This window comes from Neofelis nebulosa, chromosome 3, assembly GCF_028018385.1.
Source record: "Neofelis nebulosa isolate mNeoNeb1 chromosome 3, mNeoNeb1.pri, whole genome shotgun sequence".
Taxonomy (NCBI): Eukaryota; Metazoa; Chordata; class Mammalia; order Carnivora; family Felidae; genus Neofelis; species Neofelis nebulosa.
The window spans coordinates 65,586,574-65,610,208 of record NC_080784.1 but is presented as its reverse complement, the minus strand read 5'-3'; the positions used below and the strand labels follow the sequence as shown (position 1 = coordinate 65,610,208).

Genomic DNA, 23,635 nt, shown 5'->3' with positions numbered 1-23,635 from the left:
CCTAAGTATTAGATTTATTTATAAGGTATATTTGTACTAAAAAAAGCCTTCAATATATGTTTTAAGAGCTCCATTAAGTATAGAAATCTAAATGGAAGAATCAGAATTAGTCACTATCAATGTAATTGTTAAGGTTGTAAAGTTAATTTAGCAGCTGAAATTAACCAATCTAGCAAAGATGATTTCTATATGTAAATGTGGTATTAAAATAGATTATCATGTCCTTTAAAAAAAAAACTGTGGCAAGCATAAAAACTACATTTAACCTCTTCAGGGATTCTCAAAACAAGCTGTACAAATTTATCAAGTGTAAAGTCAGGCTCTAGAACAAAAACCATAACATATATTTTAAAGAAGACCATTGCAACAGCTTCCATGGCTGTGTAACAAATTACTGCAAAACTTAAAACAACATGCATTTATTTAGCTCATGATTCCATGGAGTAGATATTTGGGCCTGCATTAGTCAATTAGTCTTGTCCATATATCAGTCGTCAGCTAGGGGCTACCGGTCTTTGACAGCCTTACTCACATGTCTTGTCACTGCCCATCTATTGCTGGGGGCAACAGAGGTGACTGGTCTAGCTTTCTCTTACTATCCATAGGGGTTCTGGCACTAACCACTTTGCAAGAAAAGCAGGAGGGTAAATGCTAATGCACAAGTATTTTTCGAGGCTTGGCTTCCATCATTCTTCCTACTAGCCAAAGGAAGTCATGTAGCCAAGTCCAGAAACAGCATTATGAGGCACTACCAAAGGCCTTGAATATAGGGGGACAAAAATAAACAGAGGTCATCACTGCAGTTAACCCACCATAGCCACACAGAGTAAACCTACAGTAAAAATAAATCTTCACATTAAAAAGTGACAAGGATCTATTGCAAGAAATAACAAATAAGGGTGCTGAGAAAGACAATGAAGAACTAGATTTTTATGCTGTATAAAGACAGAGACTATGTTCCTTTTGCTCGCTACTGTATCCTTAGTACCCTGGCCTGTGTTTGGCTCTTGTTGGTACTACTAAATGCATACTGAATAAACAATTTTAAATGGAAGTGAATTATCCTCTTTAAGGTATAGCATGCTAAAACACCCGTTCTGTATTGCACAATGGGAAACAACAAAGTAACACAGTGGTTTTAAATATAGCCTCTGGAGTCATATTGCCTGTATTTACATCCTGGCTTTGCCTCTTATTAAGTGTGTTTTTGGAAAAATACCACATCTTTCTGGGCCCAAATTTCCTGAACTATAAAATGAAGATAATGACAGTAACCATTTGTGGTGGTTTAAACATGATTCCTAAGTTATTTGACATGATTCACTTCAGGAGGCAGGGTCTGTGACACTTCCTTTTGAATAGAATGGGCTTGTGACTATTTCAACAAACAGACTCTAGTGGAAATAATGATGCATGACTTCCAAGACTTGATCATAAAAGGCGATGTACCTTATACCTTGATTGTTGGCATAGTCGCAACTGAAGCCCTGAGCCTCCATTTGAGAAATTTGAGTATCCTGAAATTGTCAGGCTGTTAAGAAGGCAGGTGATAAAAAATGGCCATGTGCAGGCACTCTACTTGGCACCCTTAATCTTGGAGTCCTCTTAATGCATGTACCAGAAATGTAAATGAATAAACCATCAGATGATTCCAGCTTCCAACTGCTGAGTTATTCTATACAATCTTTGAATCTTTCCAGCAGAGGCCCCAGGCATCATGCAGTAGGGAATGATGCCATGCTGCTATGCTTCATCCCTGATTTTCTTTGTCTGAATTCCCAACTGACAGAATTCCTCAGCACAACAGCATTTGTTTTAAGGCATTAAGTTCTGGGGTAATTTGTTATGTAGTGATAGTAGCCGTAACAGAATTGTGGTGTCTGAAAGGTAGGTGCTACCATAAAAACCCTAAATATGTGCCCAGGCTTTGGAAACAGGTATCCCACAGAATCTTAGAGGACCCTGTGATGGTTAATTTTATGTGTCAATTTGACTGGCCCATGGGTGCCCAAAAATTTGGCCAAAAATTATTCTGGGCCTATCTGTGAAGATGTTTCTAGATAAAATTACTATTTAAATCATTAGACTGAGAAAATCAGATTGCCCTCCCTAACATGGATAGCCTTAATCGAATCAAAGGCCTGAATAGAACAAAAAAAGTTAAGTAAGAACTCTTTCTATATGACTGATTGAACTGGGACATAACATCTTCTCCTTCAGACTTAAACTAAAATAGTTGGTTCTTTTTGGCTCTCAAGCCTGCTGGCTTTCAGACAGAAACTTCTACGACAGGCTCTTTGGGTTTCCAGATTGCCAACTGGATATCTTGACAACACTTAACCTCTTTAATCAGGTGAGCTAGTTCCTAATAATAATTATCTTTATATCTATACTCCTCTATATATTTCTATCTTTGTATCTATCTATCTATCTATCTATCTATCTATCTATCTACGTACCTACCTACCTATCCATCCATCTATCTAATCTCTCATTGGTTCTGTTTCTCTGAAGAACCCTAATAATACAGACCTTAAAAAGATTATTTGTGAGAGCTTAAAAGACCTCAAGGAGACTGTTGATAAAATAATGGGGAATTTGGGAATAAATTATCATTGGAGGTTGACAAAAAGGGTGATCAAAGTTCAGCAGCATTCTCACTGATGATGGGAAAAATAGCTTTAAAAGCTATGTACAAGCAGCATATAAGATACAAGAATAATGACAAACTGAAAGAAAATTTCTATTTTTAAGCAAAATTTAGAGAAAATATAAAGGAGCTAGGACTTGTTCCTTTTTAAAAAAATGTTTATTTATTTTTTTTTTTTAAATTTTTTTTTCAATGTTTTTTATTTATTTTTGGGACAGAGAGAGACAGAGCATGAACGGGGGAGGGGCAGAGAGAGAGGGAGACACAGAATCGGAAACAGGCTCCAGGCTCTGAGCCATCAGCCCAGAGCCTGACGCGGGGCTCGAACTCACGGACCGCGAGATCGTGACCTGGCTGAAGTCGGACGCTTAACCGACTGCGCCACCCAGGCGCCCCATAAAATGTTTATTTATTTTTGAGAGACAGAGAAACAGAGTGCAAGCAGGGGGGTGACAGAGACAGAAAGAGAGAGACAGAATCTGAAGCAGGCTCCAGGCTCTGAGCTGTCAGCACAGAGCCTGATGCAGAACCCAAACCCACGAACTGAGCCATGAGATCATGACCTAAGCCAAAGTCAGACGTTCAACCGACTGAGCCATCCAGGCACCACCTGGGACTTGTTTCTTTTATTTAAAAATAAAACTATATCTCCATCTCCATATCACCCAGAGGAAGAGTCTCAAATTAGAAAACACCTCAGGGAAAATATCAAATCCTGGTTCCTCTGAGATAAACATCTTAGGGTTAAGGTGAAGTCAAGGATATGAACAGAAAAACTCTTTGGTAAGAACTTAGAAAGACTAGAAATAGTGCTTCATAAGCTCTGTGAAAGAGATAAAAGTTATCTAAGATATTAAGAGCATCCCTGGCAAATTATCTCTCTTAAATAATAGGTATTCTGAGAAATTTAAGATCCTGGACTCCATCAGCCTCACAGGAAGCCAATACAGTTGTGTTTATTTTAAAGAGAATGTGGCTATGGCTTCTGTCAAATCAAGTGTATTATAAATCAAAACTTAGGAAACCCACAAAATGCTTAAAGAAATTAGTCAGTTTTGACTGAAAGAAATAGAGTCCAAAATAAAAAGAGGCCTTTGTACTTGCCACCTTTCATGAGAAGGAAGCAAGCTTGAGGGGGATTCTCATTTGAAGTACAAATCAAATTTTATGGAAAAAAATAGAATATAGTGAAAATAATAACCAAGAGCTATAGAGCAGAACTAAGAGTCTCAGAAAACTGCTTTAGGGAAGTAGGAATAAACCCTAGTCAAAGAACTCGCAACAAATATGCAGCTGGACTTCAGAATTGTTATGGATTAGTGACTGCTACGTGTCTCTTATTTTCCTCCTTTTTGAATAGGAGTGTCTATGGAAGTTACTCAGCCATTGTATGTTAAGTGTATACCGTACAGATAACCTGTCTGTTTATTTTAGGTTCTTCAGATTGAAAAAAACCATACTAGATGAACTGTATTCAAGAAGCCAACTGGAAAATTGAGATGGCAAGATCTTGGACTTGTATTTGATGACAAAATAGGGTAAGACTTCAGATGGCTTGGGGAGAAATAATGGTATTTTGCACCCTACAATTCAAGGAAAGGAATGCAAGTAATGGTGGCTGCAGGTGAACTGTGGTGGTTTAAAAACATAAGCCTAAAACTGTCTGGCCCGACTACCATCAAAATATGGGATCTGCACATTATAATTATAAAGTCAAACGTTAAGGACAAGGAAATAATCTTAAACAAGCAGCAAAAGAAAAAAAGCTCATTACAAGCAAAGGAAGCCCCATAAGATTATCAGCAGAGTTTTCAGCAGAAACCTTGCAGAACAGAAGGGAGTAGCACAATACAGTCAAAATGCTACAAGAAAAAAAAAATTGCAAACAAGAATATTCTACCCAGCTAACCTATCATTCAGAATTAAATGAAAGATAAAGAGTTTTCCAGACAAGCAAGAGCTAAAAGAGTTTACCACAACTAAAACAGTCTTACAAATAATGTTAAAGGGACTTCCTTAAGCAGAAAAAAAAGGCACTAATTAGTAATGAGAAATCATATGACAGTATAAGTCTCACTGGTGAAGGCAAATATAGGTAAAGGTAGTGAACTGATCACTTAAAAACTAGTATGAAGGTTAGAAGATGAAAACAATAAAAATAGTTTCAACTACAATTAGTTAAGGGATACAAAAGATAAAAATATGTAAAATGTGACATTAAAAACATAAAATGTTCAGGGGGTTAAAACATATAATTTTACAGTGTGTTCAAATTTATGTTGATATCAACTTAAAATAGACTTTTATAAATATAAGTCATTATATGTAAGCCTCATGGTAACCACAAAAGATAATAAGAAAGGAATCTAAGTATACCACTATAAGAAATCATCAAATCACAAAGGAAGAGACCAAGAGAAGTAGAAAGAAATAGAGGAACAAACAAACAGCCAGAAAATAATCCACCAAATGCAACAAGTACATATATATCAATAATTCTTTTTATGTAAATGGACTAAATTTTCCATTCAAATACATAGAGTGGTTGAATGAATAAAATAAACCTCATCTTATATGCTGCCTACAAAAGACTCACTTCAGACATAAGGCATACACAAACTGAAAGGGAAGGGATGTAAAAAGATATCTCACACAAATGAAAACCAAAAGAAATCAGCAGCAGCAATACTTTGGTATCAGACAAAATAGACTTCAAAACAAAGACTAGTAAGAGACAAAGAAGGTCATACATAATGATAGAGTTAATCCAACAAGAAAATATAACATTTGTAAACATTTATGCACCCAGTGTAGGAGCCCCAAAATACATAAAGCAAATATTAACAGATTTAAAGGGAGGAAGAGATAGCAAAGCAATGAAAGTAAGAGACCTTAAAAAAAATTACAAAAGGGGTCCTAGGTGGCTCAGTCAGTTAAACACCTGGCTCTTGGTTTTGGCTCAGGTCAGGATCTCCTGGTTTCATGAGTTCAAGCCCTGCATTGGGCTCTGTGCTGACAGCACAGAGCTTGCTTGGGGTTCTCTCTCTCTCTCTCTCTGTCTCTCTCTCTCTCTCTCTGTCTCTCTCTTTCTCTCTCTCTCTCTCTCTCTCTCTGCCCCTCCCCTGCTAATGGTGTCTCTGTTCTGTCTCTCTCAAAAATAAATACGCTTAAAAAATAAAAATAAAAGTAAGAAACTTTAATACCCTACTTACATCAATGGATAGATCATCCAGATGAAAAATCAATAAGAAAACATCAGCCTTATGGCTCGGAGCCTGGAGCCTGTTTCCGATTCTGTGTCTCCCTCTTTCTCTGCCCCTCCCCCGTTCATGCTCTGTCTCTCTCTGTCCCAAAAATAAATAAAAAAAAAAAAAAAGAAAAGAAAACATCAGCCTTAAATTATATATTAGAACAGATGGACTCAACAGAGACATACAGAACATTCTATCCAAACAACAGAATTCACATTTCTCTCAGGTTCACATGGAACATTCTCCAGGATAGATCAGATAATGAGCCAAAACATGAGTACTAACAAAACAAAACAAAAACAAAACTGAATATTAAGCATATTTCCCTACCACAGTGGTATAAAACTAGAAATCACTTACAAGAAAAAACACTGGAAATTCCACAAATATGTGGAGATAAAAAAACTATGTTACCTAATACCAAATAGATCAATGAAGAAATCAAAAGTGAATTCAAAAAAATATCTTGAGATAAATGGAAATACAACACACCAAAACATGGGAGGTAACAAAATTAGTTGTGTTTTTAATGTTTATTTATTTTGAGAGAGCATGCATGAGTGGGGGAAGGGCAGAGAGAGAGAGAGAGGGAGAGAGAGAATCCCAAGCAGGCTCCATGCTGTCAACACAGAGCCTGATATGGAGCTCAGTCCCATGAATCATGAGATCATGACCTGAGCTGAAATCAAGAGTCAGCCATTTAACCAACTATGCTGCCCAGGCAACTCACAACAAAAGCAGTTCTATGAGAGAAGTTAACAGCAAGAAGTGCCTATCTCAAGAAATAAGAAAAATCTCAAATAAACAACCTAACTTTATACCTCAATGAACCAGAAAAAGAAGAACAAAGCCCAAAGTTAGTAGAAGAAAGGAAATAACAAAGATTACAGCAAAAATAAATAGAGATGAAAAAGACAATAAATAAGATCAAATAAACCAAGAGCTAGAAGAAGACACAGTGGGAAAGCTCCTCGACATGGGTTTTGATAATGATTTTTTGGAAATCACACCTGTGGAAAGTAAAAGCAACAAAATAAAAAATATGCCAGTGGGGGGCACTTGGGTGGCTCAGTCTGTTAAGTGTCTGACTCTTGATCTCAGTTTAGGTCTTGATCTCAGGGTCATGAGTTCAAGCCCCACGTGTGTATGTGTGTGTGTGTGTGTACACACACACACACACACACACATATACAAGTGGGACTACATTACACTAAAAAGCTTCTGCACAGGAAAGGATAGATACATCAACAAAATGAAAAGGCAACCTACTGAATGGGAGAAAGTGTTTTCAGTTCATGTATCTGATAAGGGATTAATATCCAAAATATATAAAGAAATCATACAACACAATAGTAAGAAAATAATAATAATAGCAATAATCCAATTTAAAAATGGACAGAAAATCTGAATAGACATTTTCCAGAGAACAAATACAGAAGGCCAACAGGTACATGAAAAGACACTAACATTACTAATCATCAAGGAACTGTAATTCAAAACCACAATGAGATACGACTTCACATGTGTCAGTATGGCTATTTTCAAAAAGGCAAGAAACAAGAAGTGTTTACAAGGTTGTGGGAAAAGGAACCCATTATACTCTTTTTTGTGGGAATATAAATTGGTGCAGCCATTAAAGAAAACAGTGTGGAGGTTCCTAAAAAAATTAACAAGAGAATTAACAAATGATCCAGCAATACCATTTCTGGGTATTTACCTGAAGAAAGAAAAACACTAACTAAAAAAGATAGATGCACCCCCATGTTCATTTCAGCCTCATTTACTATAGACAAGATATGGAAACAACTTAAGTGTCCACTGATAGATGAATAAAGAAAATATAATACACAGGCCCACAACACATACACACACACACACGCGCGCAGAGGAATATTAGTTAGCATAAAAAAGAATGAAATCTTGCCATTTGTAACAACATGGATGGGCCTTGAAGGCATTATATTAAGTGAAATAAGTAAGACAGGGAAAGACAAATACTCTAAGATTCCACTTATATATGCAACATATATATAGATATGTGTACATATTTATGATGTATGTATGTATATACACAGACATGCATATAAACAAATACATAGATACAGAAAACAGACTGGTGGTTGCCAGAGACAGACAGTGGTGGTCAAGTGGGAAAATGAGTCAAGGGAGTCAAAGGCATTGTGGTAAATAAATAAACTTGTGGTAAATAAATAAGTAAGTAAGTAAGTAAGTAAGTAAGTCTTGTGGATGCAATGGATGGCCTGGTGACTATAGTTACTGTTACTATAATGTATGTCTAAAAGTTGCTTAGAGAGTAAACCTTAAAAGTTTTAATCACAATAATAAAAAACATTTTGGGGATGCCTGGGTGGCTCAATTTGTTAAGTATCCAACTCTTGGTTTTGGCCTAGGTCATGATCTCACAGTTTGTGAGTTTGAGCCCTGCACTGGGCTCCATGCTGGCAGTGTGGAGCCTGTGTTGGATTCTCTCTCTCTCTTTCTCTCTCCTTCTCTTTGCCCCCGCCCCAAATAAATGAATAAACTTAAAAAAATCTTTAAAAAAATAAAATAAATAAGTAAAAAACATTTTGTAACTGTGTATGGTGACTGATGGTAGCTAAAACTTACTGTGGTGATACTTTCACAATATAAACAAATAGTAAATCATTATTTTGTACACCTGAAACTAATATAATGTTATATATTGTTATAATGTTATAACAATATTATATATATATAACATATATATAATATAATATATATTATATTAAATTGTATAATATTAATATTGTAATTAATTGTATAATATTAATTGTATAATAAACAATGTTATATATATGTCAATGATACTTCAATTTAAAAAAAAATGTGAGATCTATATCCACATGCATATATCCAAGGTATATGCATCCCAGATGCATGTACCTTGCATCTGGGTACAAATGTGAGCAACCTTCCTGACTAAATGGCTACTGCTTAGGGGTGCCTGGGTGGCTCAGTTCGTTGAGCGTCTGACTCTGGGTTTCGCTCACGTCATGATCTCATGGTTCATGGGTTCAAGCCCTACCTCAGGCTCCATGCTGACAGTGCAAGAGCCAGCTTGGGATTCTCTCTCTCTCCCTCTCTCTACAACCTCTCCTGCTTGCTCACTCTCTTTCTCCAAATACATAAACACGCTACTGCCTAAAGGAATGCTGGGTCATAAAAAGCAACGCAGCTTCTGATCTGTTTGTTAGAAAACTCACACCCGTAATCCGTGTCTGCATATAAGAATTCTGACTACCCTGAAGTACCATGCTGTGAGGATGCAATGACACATGACGAAGTCACATGTAGTTTATTCAGATGGCAGTACCAGTCGTCTGGTCACCCCAGTTCAGGTGCCCAACATGTGAATGAGTGGGCTTTCAGAAAATCCCAGTCCTTAGTTTGGAGTGACCTCAGAGTCCCAAACTTGGAGTCACAGCCACAAACAGTAAACCATCTCACCACATACTGTCAGATTCCTGATCCACAGAATTCATGAACATTATAAAATGGTTGCTTTAACCCATTAAGTCTGGGGGCAATTTGTTACACAGAAATATCAACTAAAATATAGTCTCATAGATAAACTATGGGTTAAAATGAAAGCGCATAAAACAATTCCTATTGAACATATAGTATATGTTCAATAATTAGTAACTAGATTAATGATTATAAATATATGAATATATGTGTGTGTGTGTGTGTGTGTGTGCGCGCAGCACTGATATCCCCAAAGAGTATCAGAAGGAAAAAAAAAACCTTTCACAGAACAATTCATGTAGAATTGAACCAGGCCAGTACCTTTAAGTTCAACAGCTGTAATAAAAAGTTGTCATTCTACAGTTGAAGAGCATTTAAAAGCTGTTCAGCATGATGTTATTTTGTTAAATGTTACCATGATTTAGAAAAAAAAAAACATTACTATTTTCCTAAGTACTCAAATATTCACAAAATTATCCTATACATGAAAACCTTCAAAAAATTTCCCATTCATGGTTATTTTAGTTCTTCCTGGTGTGGCCTGTTCTTTATAACACCTACAGAAGCAGTAAAACAAGATAAGAGTGTTACCACAATGAAGATGAAGTACAAAGAATTATCAAAATAACGGTATCTCACTTATTGAAGAGAGCACCTTTTGGGATGAGCACTGGGTGTTTTATGGAAACCAATTTGACAATAAATTTCATATATTAAAAAAAAATAAATAATGGTATCTACAATACTCAATTTTAAAAACCCATGAAATGTTGAAAAATATTAGCATAAATACAGAATACTTGGCAATATGTACATGGAATGGAAGTGAAAATTCACATGGAGAGCATGTGTTCTACAAATTCTTGACTCTAGAGAATCCTCGGTCCAGCAGCTACAAGACTGAGGTTAAGATAGCAAGGAAACGCCATAAGGTTAGGTTTCACTTATCTAAGGCAACCAGACAATGGTACAATGGTCTGTACAAGTAGAGGTCAAGAGTATTGGCAAATTTCAAATAGCAATGAATTTGCTTTCTATTTTTTTAATCATTATTATTATAATAGGCTCCATCTATGATGCCATGCAACTTAAATATTTCCTCATCATTAATGGAAAGTATTAATGAGTCATGTTCACTATGAATAATAAAATACATTGATCAGAATATAGTGAACATAGAGAATTGATTTCTTTAGCACTTTTATTTATCAAGCACTTAATGGTGTTTATTTTGTCCCAATGAATCTTCCTTGCATTTTACAAATATTAACTTATTTTAATTTTCATAGCTGTATAAGGTAGTCTCTATTTGTCACTATTTTACACATAAGGGGACTCAGACACAGATGTTAAGTAATCTCACCAAGGTCTCACAGCTAAGAAGTGGCAAAGCTCAAATTTGAACACAACATGCTTTTAACTACCTCACTCTGTTTGCTCTCAACATAGGCAGTATCAATTAACAAGCAAGAGTTTCCTTCTAATTCTAAGGCATGAAGTTTCTATTATACTCCCACTGGCTGCCAAACAAAATGCCTGAGTTAGATGGTTAACATCAACAATCAAAGGTGAATCTTTTGGTGTGCAACTGGCTAACCGTATGCAGAAATCACTTCCTCCAAAATGTGAATGAACTATCGTAGTAGTATCATAGTAAATGGGCATATAAAAAGTGGTTTCAGATTGAAACAAAACATACTGATAGAATTTGCATTTCTAAAGCTTTGTAAAATTTAACACATCTCTATCATATTTTACAATCTCATGAAAATTTTGAAAAAAAACTGGAAAGTAAAACTGTGTCGTGGACCGAAGTCTATACAACTTAAGCATATAACTTTCACACACTAAGCATTCATAGCCATACACTGCCCTATGGAACTTGTTTAGGAGTGAACCTGTTTAGGCTTACAGGTTAAGGATAATTACTATCTATAAAGAATTTGGTCATTTGTGAGAACACACAGCTGCAGCCTCACCTAACAAATATCTTTTTACTCCGTATCTCAAACATGAGCTTCATTTTCTGTGCCCAGCAGTGTCATTGCATGTGCAATAGTTCACTGGTGCCAGAATGTTTTCCCTAAGAAACCCTCTGAAGTTGACATCAAAAATACAAATCCTGACGAATTCAAAATGTTCCTTTGTATGAGAGAATGTGTATTGTATTCTTTGGCAGTGGCTGGGGGAAGAGATACCTCTGCAGTTGTTTTCTTCGCCTTCCTTATCCAGATTTGCAAGGTCTGATGAATGGAATGATCAATGTGAAATGTGAGAGGCTGAAAGCCCAAGTCAGACCCAGCACCCTGGAACACTGTCCTTTTCTTCAATCTCCTTGTCATTCTTTTAAGAGCAAAGTCCTATCACCACCTCTACCCTCATGTCACGCCTATTTCAATTATTTAACAGAGTTGCAGAGACAGGAAAGAGAATGAGTATCGAATAGATGTCATTTCTCATCTTCACCTGGAGGTTATGAAGGCTGCTCCAAGTGGCTTTGGGTGATACTCGTAGGCATGAGCTGGGGGAAAGCAATACTCAGACTGCTATCCCTCTCCCTTCAGGAGTACCTCAAATTAAGGGATTCTAAATCCATGTAGGCACTGTCAGTGCTGCAAAAAACTGAGTTAAATGCTGACTAATCAGCAAGTTCTAAAAATCCTGCTTAAACATCTGTAGCTTTACCTGGTCCTCCCGTGCTCTAACACACCTCCATATAAAGATTTTCGATCAATAATCTTTCAGATCCAACGATCACACTGAGTCTCATTCAACCAGCCAGGAATTCATAATACATTTTTTAAATGAACACCAGAGAGGAGTGTTAACAATCAACCTACCTAACAAATGAACAAACAAAGAGCAGAAACAAATCTGTAAATTCAGAGAACAAACATGGTTGCCAGAGGCAGGGGTGGGGGTATGGGGGAGAGTGGATATGCAAAGTGGGTGAAAGGGAGTGGGAGGTATAGACTTCCAGTTATAAAATGAATACTTCATAAGAATAAACGGCACAGCCTAGGGAATACAGTCAATGATCTTGTAATCCAGTTGCATGGCAACAGATGGTAGCTACACTCATCATGAGCGTGACATAACATATAGAATGTTGAATCACTATGTTGTACAACTGAAACTAATGTAACATCGTGTGCCAACTATATTCAAATTTTAAAAATTTAAAAATAAAAATTAAAAAAATTTAAATACTGTTCAAGGTGTATCAGCAATTACTGTTTTCATTTAATTGTCAATAAAATGTGTTATTCAGTCTTACTTGTTAATGCAGTTACCCATAACATCTGTTTCAAACAAGAAAAAATAATGTGCATTATGGTAATTTCATTGCTGAAAGCAAATAATAATATGGAAATTTACCAGTTTTCATTATAGAAAACTATTTCAATACTATTAGTATACTCAATGGAATCCACTATAAGCACATGGGACTCTAATATTCAATTGAGACTCAGAAGTTGGAAAGTACTCTTCTGAAGAAAAGAGAATTAGCCTTTTTACTCCTTGGCATTCTCCCTAAAATGTCAGATTCATATCTGCTAAAGATGTATTTCATTTGGTGAATACAGGACATTCTGGGTAAATGTGCACAGTTTATTCATAAATTAATGTTTCAGATTACTTTACCTGGATCTCAGCTATTTCCAAGCTCAGAAGTCAGTTGCTACACAAGAAAACTATTGTAGCTACCCTTTGGCAAAGAACTGTTTAGCATCCTGTTATAACATCCAACCAAAAAACTGGTTCAAACCATAAAGGAATTGAATCACTTCATTGGAAAGTTGCATGGTTTTGAACAAAGGTTGGTTTCAAGCAAGGACTAATCCAGTGGCTCATCCATTTATCACTCAGAACATCGCTTTTCTTTCTCTGTGCTGCCTATTTTCAAGTCAGCTTTCGTATCAGTAGTATCTCTGATCAGCCTTAAAACTCCAATCTTTTCCCTCACAATATTCAGACCTAGAACTCATGCTTTCATACAAATCATCCAGAAGAAGACAGTGAGTCTATTCAAGGGGTTTTCTAGAAGCAGAGATAACAGGTATCCTTAAAGGTGAGTCCTCAGTACTCAGACCTATCCTCCCGAGCCAAATACACCTTTGAAGACAATCATGGTCTTTATGTGCCCAGAATGGAGAATGATCAGATGATTATAGTAAAGGAATAACAGAAGAAAATAAAATAACTTTATTTTTTAAATGGGATCTAGTAAATGTACTTTTTTCTACATTTACTAGTAAATGTACTTTTTCTCCAGGGCACAAGCTAGAGAGTTTAAATGACTTACTCAAATTTAAAGGGTTTTGGTGAACCCAGGACTCGATTTCATACTGCACTTGATCTTAGCCAAAAGACCGAAAAACGATTCAGGACTCTATTTCATGTATGCCAAATCTCAGTCCACGTCCTCCCTAATAAACTATTCTGCCCATGACTATTTAATTTTATCTTATTTTCTAAATTTTGATGAAATGAACTCTAGTTATATTCTGTAAATAGGACCCATTTATATCCCATCCGACCTTACGCATCATGAGCAAATAAACATAACAACAAAAACTCCAAACTTCCCCATTCAGAGGTTAGCAGCTTCAGGGATTACCTGAATTCTTTTAATCTTTGGTACTATAATTTTATGCCTTGAAAAACAAATCACCAAATGCAGTAATAACAGAAAGGACAGCAGACTGGCAGTCAGAAAGCTTGTATTTTTTTACCAACTTTACATCTAACTAATCAAGTGATATTGGCAAGTTATTTATTCTCTATTGGTTTCTTTTTTGGCATTAAGATAAAGAATTTTTAAGAGACTTTCTGATTCTGGGATCCTTTGATTCTAAAAATTCTGCTTACAGAATGTGAAAGGGTTATGGTACCTTAATTACAAAGAAACACATAAAGTGTGAAATTGGATTTCTCAAATACATCTCTGGCCCTGAGATTAACTATGGTATTTAACTTCCACAATTTTCTACTAAAAATAGAATTAATAAGTCTATCCACCAGATAGATAACAATTATCTACTATGTTCAGAATAATGTATATTAAAAAGCCATATTGTTTTCAATTCACTCAAGTTCATGAAGCCAGATCAGCAGCTACTTTGAGTGAGGAAACGAGGCCCGGGGGTGTCATTGGAAAGGCAAGTAGAAAATCTTGAAAGGGACATCTCAGGAAAGAGGGAGGAGAGTAAATATTCTTTAAAGAAATATACTCTAAAAGGAAAGGAAAAATTGAAGAAGAAAAATATCAAAATCATGAAAAAAGTAAAGAAAAAATGTACATATAATCAAAGGTGTTTTTGCTTTTTCCCCTCAAACCTAAAGCCTGATTGTCATACATGGTCAGTTTGTGAGTGAGAGAAGGTGAGAAGAAAAGCATTCATGGCCTCTTTTCTCATCTTATGAAACTCCTGTCATCTGAGGTACAGACTCTGTGCTGACAGGAGTGCATGGCAGCATCCAATGCAGGTGGTAGGAACACCCTTGGTATGATTCCTGGCTTACTTCTACATGTAAAATTCAGTGGGCTTAGAAACATTTCCATATAAATCCTAAATAATTATAAAAAATACATCCTAGTTGACTAAATATGGGAATTTGCACAATCATCCTAATTTCCAGTTATACAGTATGAAATAAAGTTACCCGTAGATCTAAGAATTTGATTACCCTTGTAAGAGGCAGATGTCCTATATGCCCAAATCCCTAAGGTGAATTAATTGCAGCCCAAGAAGTGGTGTTAACACATCTAAAAAAGATGGGAAAAGTGGATTAACAGGAACAAAGTGGCCCACTTACAAAATTAGGCAAACGAGATTTCAAGAAGCTAGACTGGTCAGTCTTTGTGCTCAACTAGAGGACAGCTGGAGAGATCTGGAGTTAGCAATCTCTTTAGAGAGGACTCTTCCACTATGGCTTTCTCAAGGTCATGCCTTTTTGAAGATACAGATGAATTAACCCCACTCCAAACACTTGAATTCCCCTCATTGATTCCATGCTATGAAGTTAAATCTGATTACTAATTCCCTTTCCAGAACTTTGTCGGAGCTTGCACTTAAGCATTCCATGTCTAGATATCTATCTATCTACCTACCTACCTATCAATCTATATACAGGTATAAATTAATAAATTTGACCAACTACATTATATATAAATCTTCTATTACTTTGATTCATCCATCACTTCATAAGAGACTGATCATTTCTGGTTGTGCTAATAAAATGTTGTCTCTGGAATGCATATCTGAGGCATCCCCCTTTAATTGTCCAAACAACCTCCAGAGCTGATATCTTTGGAAGATAAGTATGCATCCTTCCCCTTCCCCTAAATATTAATACCAACTATATCCAAAATGGATATAGTATGTTATTTTGGTTTTTGTACTTCTGGGGTTATTAACCAAAGAGATAAATAATTACAGTGCTATGCCACATGAAATATGTCAACATGTATATTGATTACAAAGCCTAGAGTTAGATTTACAATTTTTAAAAAATCTTAAATCTGTGAATTACTTCTTATAGCTTAAATCTTCTGGACTATAATCACATTTAAGAAATAGTTTATACATTTTCCTTTTTTCTTTATATGCCTTAAAATAAAACAAAAAAACTAGATGTGAAGTTAATAAATTTGTACATTCAAGAGATTCTAAATTTCTAATGGAACAAATTAAATTGGTTTACCTTTTAATTAGCAATTTTTTTCTTTTTTTTCCCTTTTTTTAAAGTTTCTTTATTTATTTTGAGAGAGCACGAGCACACAAGTGGAAGAGGGGCAGAGAGAGAGGGAGACAGCGAGAGAATCTGGAGCAGGCTCTGTTCTGTTAGCACAGAGCCTGATGTGGGGCTCAAACTCACTAACCACAAGATCATGACCTGAACCAAAATCAAGAGTTGGACACCTAACTGACTGAGCGACCCAGGTGCCCCTGAATCAGTAAATTCTTAACTCTGAAACTAGATTGTTTTCCTCATGTATGCATATATTATTTTGATAACTCTAAGATAAGCAAAATACATTAAGAAAGCTTCAAAGAAGGATCTGTCTCACTTGTTCAACAATCAGGAAACATTCATTTTGCGTACAAGATGTTTTAACTTCCTTTAGAGAGAATCAACACTTGAAATTACAGAAAATATTGTCCTGAATATATCCTTCTTGCTTTCCAACACACAGAATATATTCTATGTAATCTATCCACCTGAAATGCAATTTATAATTTTTGGACTATGCATTTAGCAATTTAATGCCCTATAAGATTTAACAATATGTTTCAAACATATTTGAACTCTCTCCTGAAGAAAACCAAGATGTATTTCAAACGTAAAAAGTGCTTCCATTTCTGGTATTCAGAATTATGTCTCTTTTAAAAACATTTTAATGTTGGGACACCTGGGTGGCTCAGTCAGTTGAGCGTCTGACTTAGGCTCAGGTTCGTGAGTTTGAGCCCCGCATCAGGCTCTGGACTGACAGCTCAGAGCCTGGAGCCTGCTTCAGATTCTGTGTCTCCCTCTCTCTGTGCCCCTCCCCAACTTGTGCTATGTCTCTCAAAAAAGATGAATAAACATTAAAAAATAAATAAAATAAAATAAATAAATAATAAAAACATTTTAATGTTTATTCATTTTTGAGAGACAGAGTGCAAGCAGAACCCGACGAGGGGCTTGAACCAGGGTCCGTGAGATCATGACCTGAGCCGAAGTCGGACGCTTAACTGAGCCACCCAGGCATCCCAAGAATTATGTCTCTTTTTAAAATAATATGTTGGCTGAGAGTTTCTTTTTTCTCATAATTCACTTATTTTCCTTTAAGAATGCCCACTGACTCACACCGTAACATAATAAAGTGTATTTGCCTTCAAAAGAAATGCAGTTGGCTCATAATGAATACTTCTTTAAAAGGTTTGTAAGGATATCTGAAGATGTGACTTAACATCAATATCTGGCTAAAGATTCCAGGTATTTTGGGGGTTGAATAATTTCATTGTTATTTCTAACATGCCAAAAACCAAATTTGTTTGATATTTTCCAAAAGTCATGTAAGCCATCCCAGCTTTCTCTGATTCATAGCCAAGCAGACATCAGCAGCAGGAGAGTTCTGGTGGTGACAAAATGTGAAGGGTGGAATGGGGGTGAGGGAGGGTAACCCATGGAATTGAATCAGTGTCTTCATTTCCAAATATCACTCAGAGACTGATAATTCTGGATATCAATCAAAAGTGCCACCTAATATTTTCTTATGAAGTTCCCCTCAAAATTATCTTCAATTCTATCAAAGAACTCAGATAATGAGTAATATATAACTTTCATAAATCTTGCTTTTAGCATTTCCATATCCATTTTCACAACTGATCAGTGCCGCTCACTCCACATCCCACACCAATAAACTTGAGAGACAGTTCTTTGATGTCCTAATAATCACATTACCAAGTCAAAGGAAAGAAAAATTTTATGGGGAATATTTTCAATTAATACTAAGCTAATAAGTTTACTCACTTCACAAACATATTTCATTCTCACAAACTCCAGAAATACCCAATGTGCCTATGAACAGGGAAATTACTAAATTAAGGGAAAAGTATTTCTCATGCTAAATTAGACCAACCCTTGAAGTTCTGTACAAATTCTAGCCACATCAAGACTGCACTGCTCTTCAATGACATTTTCAAAATCAGTTCAAACAAAGTAGAAAGAGGCTAAGAATGTCTTTTCTCATTTGACTTTATTGATCTCTTCCTCTAAGGCACTTCTTGACACTTCACTCCCATTTGCTTTGTTTGTTTTGCTTTGTTTCGTTTTTATTTCACTGCCTTCTGTCCCTACCACCTATTCTTGAGAAAAAAAGACTGACACACAGAACTGGAGGTGGGAAAAGACCATTTTCTACAAAATTAATAAGACCTGCGGTCTAAACAACAGTTATGTTCAAGAAACAAGAGGATTATAGTTTCTGGTATCCTATCTCCAGGTACCTTTTAGGGGAGCACAACAACATTTACATTATTTTCACCCAAATCCTGGAGCCTGCTCAATCTCTTTCTTAAAAAGCTTTGAAATAAGTTCTCAGCATCTGATCTTTCAAGCAGTTAGAACAGCAGCAGCTAAATTTCACTGCAAATAAGGCCTAAATGTGATAAGTTGAAAAACCTATTTCTCTAGCCCATGTAAGTTTCAAATAATGCTTTTTTGTGAAGAAAAAATGCAAATGAAACATATCAAACAAAGGTAATATACACATATACATTCCAAATGAATAGAGAGAGCAATAGATCGTATGAGACAGAGAAACGTCATCCTAATTAGTGCTATGTGTTCAGTGACACAGCTGGCGTATATTTGGCTTCTCTGTCACTTTGTTAAGAAAGTTATTTTCACACATTCTAGTTTAATGGGCAGTAAGCAAAATTAGCAAACACCGACAGCCCCGGGGGCTGAAAATGGATGACAGCAATGTCCACAGCCACTCAGGACAGCTGGGTTGCACCCCATGAGCCATAAAAGTCCAAAGCAACTCTGCGGATGTTTAGGAAAAGAGGCAGAAGTTTCTATCTGTCAAGCCATAAGCCAGGTGTCCTTATGGATTTGGTTCCTTTCTTCATTCAGAAAACAGAGGTTACATTTCATATGCGCCTGTGAGTCAGCACTGATTCTCTTCCAGTCTACTCCTACGCACTGAGAGTGGGAGCCAGCTACTCTTAAGCCTTAGCCATATCCTGTGGCTCCAAGAACAGTCCTGGCTACAGTTGGCTTGGCTGTCCTGTTTTATCAAATCAAACCTCCTCTTACCTCGACTTCCTTGTTCTTCTCTTTGTTTCTGCCCACTGAACTTCTCCCATTGCTGGCAGTCTCCCGTGCTGGGATTACGGAAATCTGGTGGAGGGGCATACTGGCAGGGCTGCAGGACTCCAGTCCCTGATTGGATGCCTTATCTCTTCACTCGCCCTGAGTAGCCCACCTGCACAATTGTTCATATCCTTGCTTTGCCAAGCCCAGTTCTAAACAAAAAGGGGGAAAAATAGTGTTTGAGACACTGTGCAGCAGAAGCCAGGGTCTCTGGCCAAAATGTCAAACACACTGAAAGGGAGTTTAGAAGAAATTCAAGAGCAAATAATCCAGGGAGTGTTGCATTCTCAAAAGGACGATTTACTGCAAGTCATAACTGCACTGCTTTGTCACTGGAGCACCCCCTCTCCCCTAAGAGCATTGTGGGAGACAATTCAATTTCTATGGTACCTAATAACTGTCATGGAAACCAAGGAAACCTAGGTCTCACAGGCCCTTATTAGCAACTGCTTCCTTTAATGGCATAGACTCCCACATTTGCAGCGGCTGCCACTTCTGCTTTTGTTTCTCCTCTGATTCCCCAGGAGTCCACTAAGCACCCAGAGACATTGCATCCTGCTGACTAGGTAAATAAGCAGAAGGCTGAAAAGCTTAGTGTCCTATTTGGAGCCAAATCTCTTCCTTGAAAAGCACGACGAGCTGGCTGTGTCCTTCATGCATCCTCAGTAATCTACTTAGGTCAAGGCATCTGCCTTGAAGTGAAGATCATTGAACAAGGTGCTTAAAAGTAAGAAGGGAGAGAAAAAGACAGAGACAGAGACTGGGAGCAAGCGTAAATGTCTTTCTTTGGCCGGTTGTAAAAGAGAGTTAAGCATTCCCTGCACCTTCGTTAGTAAGACATCAGCAACAGGAGTGAGAAGGCATCATCATTCTGAGACACAGAGCAACACTGCCCATTTCAGCCTTACTGCAGCTCCTGTGCTCCCTGAAATGTATTTGTTAGAATCAGTAGTAGCCTCTTCTTGCTTTGCCTGAAAGGAAACAGACTCTGCTAAGGGTGTGACTATCCTCTTAACAGTGAATACAATTTGGAAAAAATAAATGGTTCATCAAAATTTCTGAAAAAAATACAATCTCTCAGTAGAGTGAATTCACAAAATACACTAACTTTTAAAAATCACTCTCCCTATGATCATTTCCTCTTTGTTAGGGTATTCATTATTCTTTCTTTAAAAAGCCAGAATTTTCTTTTCTCATCTTAGATACATGCACTTCATATTTTCCAGACATTGTGAAGAGATTAGATCTCAGTGTCTTTTGGGTTTCTTTGCCCCAAAAGAAGCAAAATTCAGAAAATCGGTTGTTTTTACGCATCCTTGGACACTGCTAATTTTCCTCAATCACCTAGGAGATCTTCAAAGTAGTTTCTAGCTACAATTCATCTCTAACTAGTTTTGCATTCCACAGCAATAATGCCATTTTGATGTGATATTTGTATTTCTTTCAACTCATAATAGAGGGGCGCTGGGGTGGCTCAGTGAGTTGAGTGTCTGACTCTTGACTTCAGCTCAGGTCATGATCCCAGGGCCATGGGATCGAGCCCTGTGTCAAGATCTGAGCTGAGCATGGAGCCTGCCTAGGATTCTCTCCCTCTCTCTCTCTCTCTCTTCCCTCCCCCTCTCTCTCTCCTCCTCCCTTGCCTCTCTGCCCCCGCTCATATTCATGCTGTCTCTAAAATAAAAATTAAATATAAGTTCAGAATAGAGATAAAAGTAAAAAGGGTAATTACTCTCACTGGCAACTAAGCCAGCAATAATCACTGTAAATATTGGTAAAAAACTTTAATTTGAATATTTTCTGAAATAAATACTCCAATGTACTTTCAAGTTCGGTCTGTGAGTTCTTTTTGACTGGCCACCCTCTCATGAGCTGGTAGTGGTCCTCACCTCTACTATCCATCAGGCTCATCTGGGAGACTCTGTAAAACATAGATACCTGAGACTCACTTTACCACAGATTCATTTGGGTTCAGTAGGGCAATAGTGGGAATCTGAGGTGGACAATTCTTAAAAATATCACCAATGATTCTGATACAAACCAATTTTAAGAACCATTGCACTATAGCAATAAAATAGCCTAAGAACAATAAGCTAATTAAAGTTTGCCTTGTGACAAATCTCTACTTTAAAATAGCGAAAGACAAGAGAGTTAGGTAGCCGTAACCCTGGCCTTTGCTCATCATCGCTCTTAGTTTGCAGAGAGTATTTGCTAAATACAGAAGCTTTAATGAAGGGACTAAAAGCCAAACTCCTCCAAAATTGCCATGTCTGAAGTTAAATTGATAATGCTTAAAAATTGCTATGGCTTAAGGATCACATTTGCGACCTATAATTATGAGGTGGGTATTTCCTTACTTTAAAAATAACCATTAATCCCTCTGTCTAGAAGGACTATTTTAATTAATGGAAGGATGGAAATAGGAGTCTGTAAACTTAATGGTGTGTGACAAATACTAAAATGTAAATTATGAATCTTTTTAGAAAAGTAATATTGTCAGGGTTTACATCCATGAAGAAATTCCATGAAAAGCTAAGGCAGCTTTCCAGATAATTTAGACTCTAGTACTTTTGCTTAAAATATTCATTGAAGTTACGGGAAAGGAGATTTTTAGCTTGAATTAACTAAATGTCTGTCTTAATCCTTTACCTCATTATGCATATGAGGTTATCCTTTGTTTACTCTGAGATTTTTAAAAAATCAGATTTGAATTTCAAGTTAATTTGATTTATGTGGTTGAGTTATTTCAATTAGCTTTATCTTAAAATTTGGAATGTAAATCAAATTTCAGGAAAAGGATATTTACTTCCTAGAGCATTTTATACACTAAACAAGAGAAGATTTAACTATGTTTCTTTTTCAAGTAAATGCTTCAGAAATAACAGGAAAAATTAATAACCAGGATATTTAATAAACATTTAGCTGGTACTGTATTAGGTACTGCCATAAATGGAACATTCAAAATTTTCAAACAATATTGGGGAATAAAAGGCTTTTACCACTCTGTGTCACTCCACAGCCTTAGAACACTGGTACATAACATCAGCTAAACTGGATGTTATATTGGATTGGATTTATTTAACACCTTTCTTTAAAGCAGTTCCCAAAGCGTTCTGCCAACTAGAAGCATGGAGTTTCTCTGGGATGACTCATCACGTAACGGTCCAAAGCTAAAAAAACAAACAAACAAACAAAAAACAAAAAACAAACAACAACAAAAAAACTGTAGTGGAATGCATTTCTCCTATGGGAGCCCAGTCCATCTTGTGCGGTAATTAAACCCTACGGAACAAATAGGAAGCAGTGCATTTAACGGAACACTACCAGGCACTGGCCACGCTACCAGAGAAGAGCTGTGGATTCTGGAATCATTCAGCTAATTTGTGCCTATGTACACAATCTCAATACATGATCCAGATTTCCAAACTTGATTTTTGTGGAAACTATTGACTCTAATTAGTGTTGAAACCATTTTGGAACATTCACGCTCCACCTGGACAATATTTCATACACATGCCCCAATTACATTTGTTTTGCTTCTACCCTGTGGCTCTCAACCCTCTGGCTCTAGGAACAGCACCTCAATTACTGCCTTTTGCTACTAAATTTGGCATTTGCAGTTAGTAATTCTAATGCTAGCACTACAGCTTTACCTAAGAGATTCTAATTTGGTGCTTCTTCTTGTTTTCAATGACTTAAGTTTTCCCTAGTTTAAAAGGAAAACCGACCAAACTATGCATCTGATTCTCCACTGTAAGACCTACTTCAATCTTTGTCAGCTTAAAAAAAAGAGCCTCTAAAGGATTTATTTTTATTATAATTAAGCAAGAAAAGAAACACAGTATTAGGCAGACAAGGAACCATGTAAGTATCTGCTGATATATAAACTGGACAGACTAATAATTCATCATTTATTGAGCATATTCTGTTTTCTGAACCATGCTAGGAATTAAGGAACAGGAAGTTATATATACAATTATATAGGAAAATTTCGATACTCAAGGAGTTTGCTGTGTCACTAAGGAGATATGACTCACACAGGTAAGTCACTTTGAAAAATACATGGCACAATACAATCAATATTTGAAACAATATAAAATATTAAATGTAAGTATCAGGGCACCTCGGTGGCTCAGCCGGTTGAGTGTCTGACTCTTGATTTTAGCTCAGGTCATGATCCCAGGGTCCTGGGATTGAGCCTCACATGGGGCTCCACACTGAGGGTGGAGCCTGCTTAAGATTCTCATTCTCTCTCTCTCTCTCTCTCTCTCTCTCTCTCTCTCTCTCTCTCCCTCCCTCCCTCCCTCCCTTCCTCCCCTCTGCCCATCAACCCTACTCATGAGCTCTCTCTAAAATTAAAAAA

General features: G+C 36.7%; 1 protein-coding gene across 9 annotated transcripts in view; it reads right to left on the bottom strand.

Moving 5' to 3' along the window:
• Positions 1-23,635, bottom strand: part of MARCHF1 (membrane associated ring-CH-type finger 1) — an 899,266-nt gene that overhangs the window by 471,761 nt on the left and 403,870 nt on the right. For 2 of the 9 annotated variants that reach the window (XM_058720976.1, XM_058720977.1), the window contains exon 3: positions 19,219-19,427. The exons of 3 other annotated variants lie outside the window; for them this stretch is intronic. In XM_058720976.1, coding sequence (XP_058576959.1) covers positions 19,219-19,317 — 99 coding nt within the window. In that variant the 5' untranslated portion in view covers positions 19,318-19,427. Of the gene's footprint in view, positions 1-19,218; positions 19,428-19,665; positions 19,769-23,635 lie in introns of those variants that run through there. 4 more of the 9 variants (XM_058720978.1, XM_058720973.1, XM_058720972.1 and 1 more) reach the window with 4 other exon arrangements.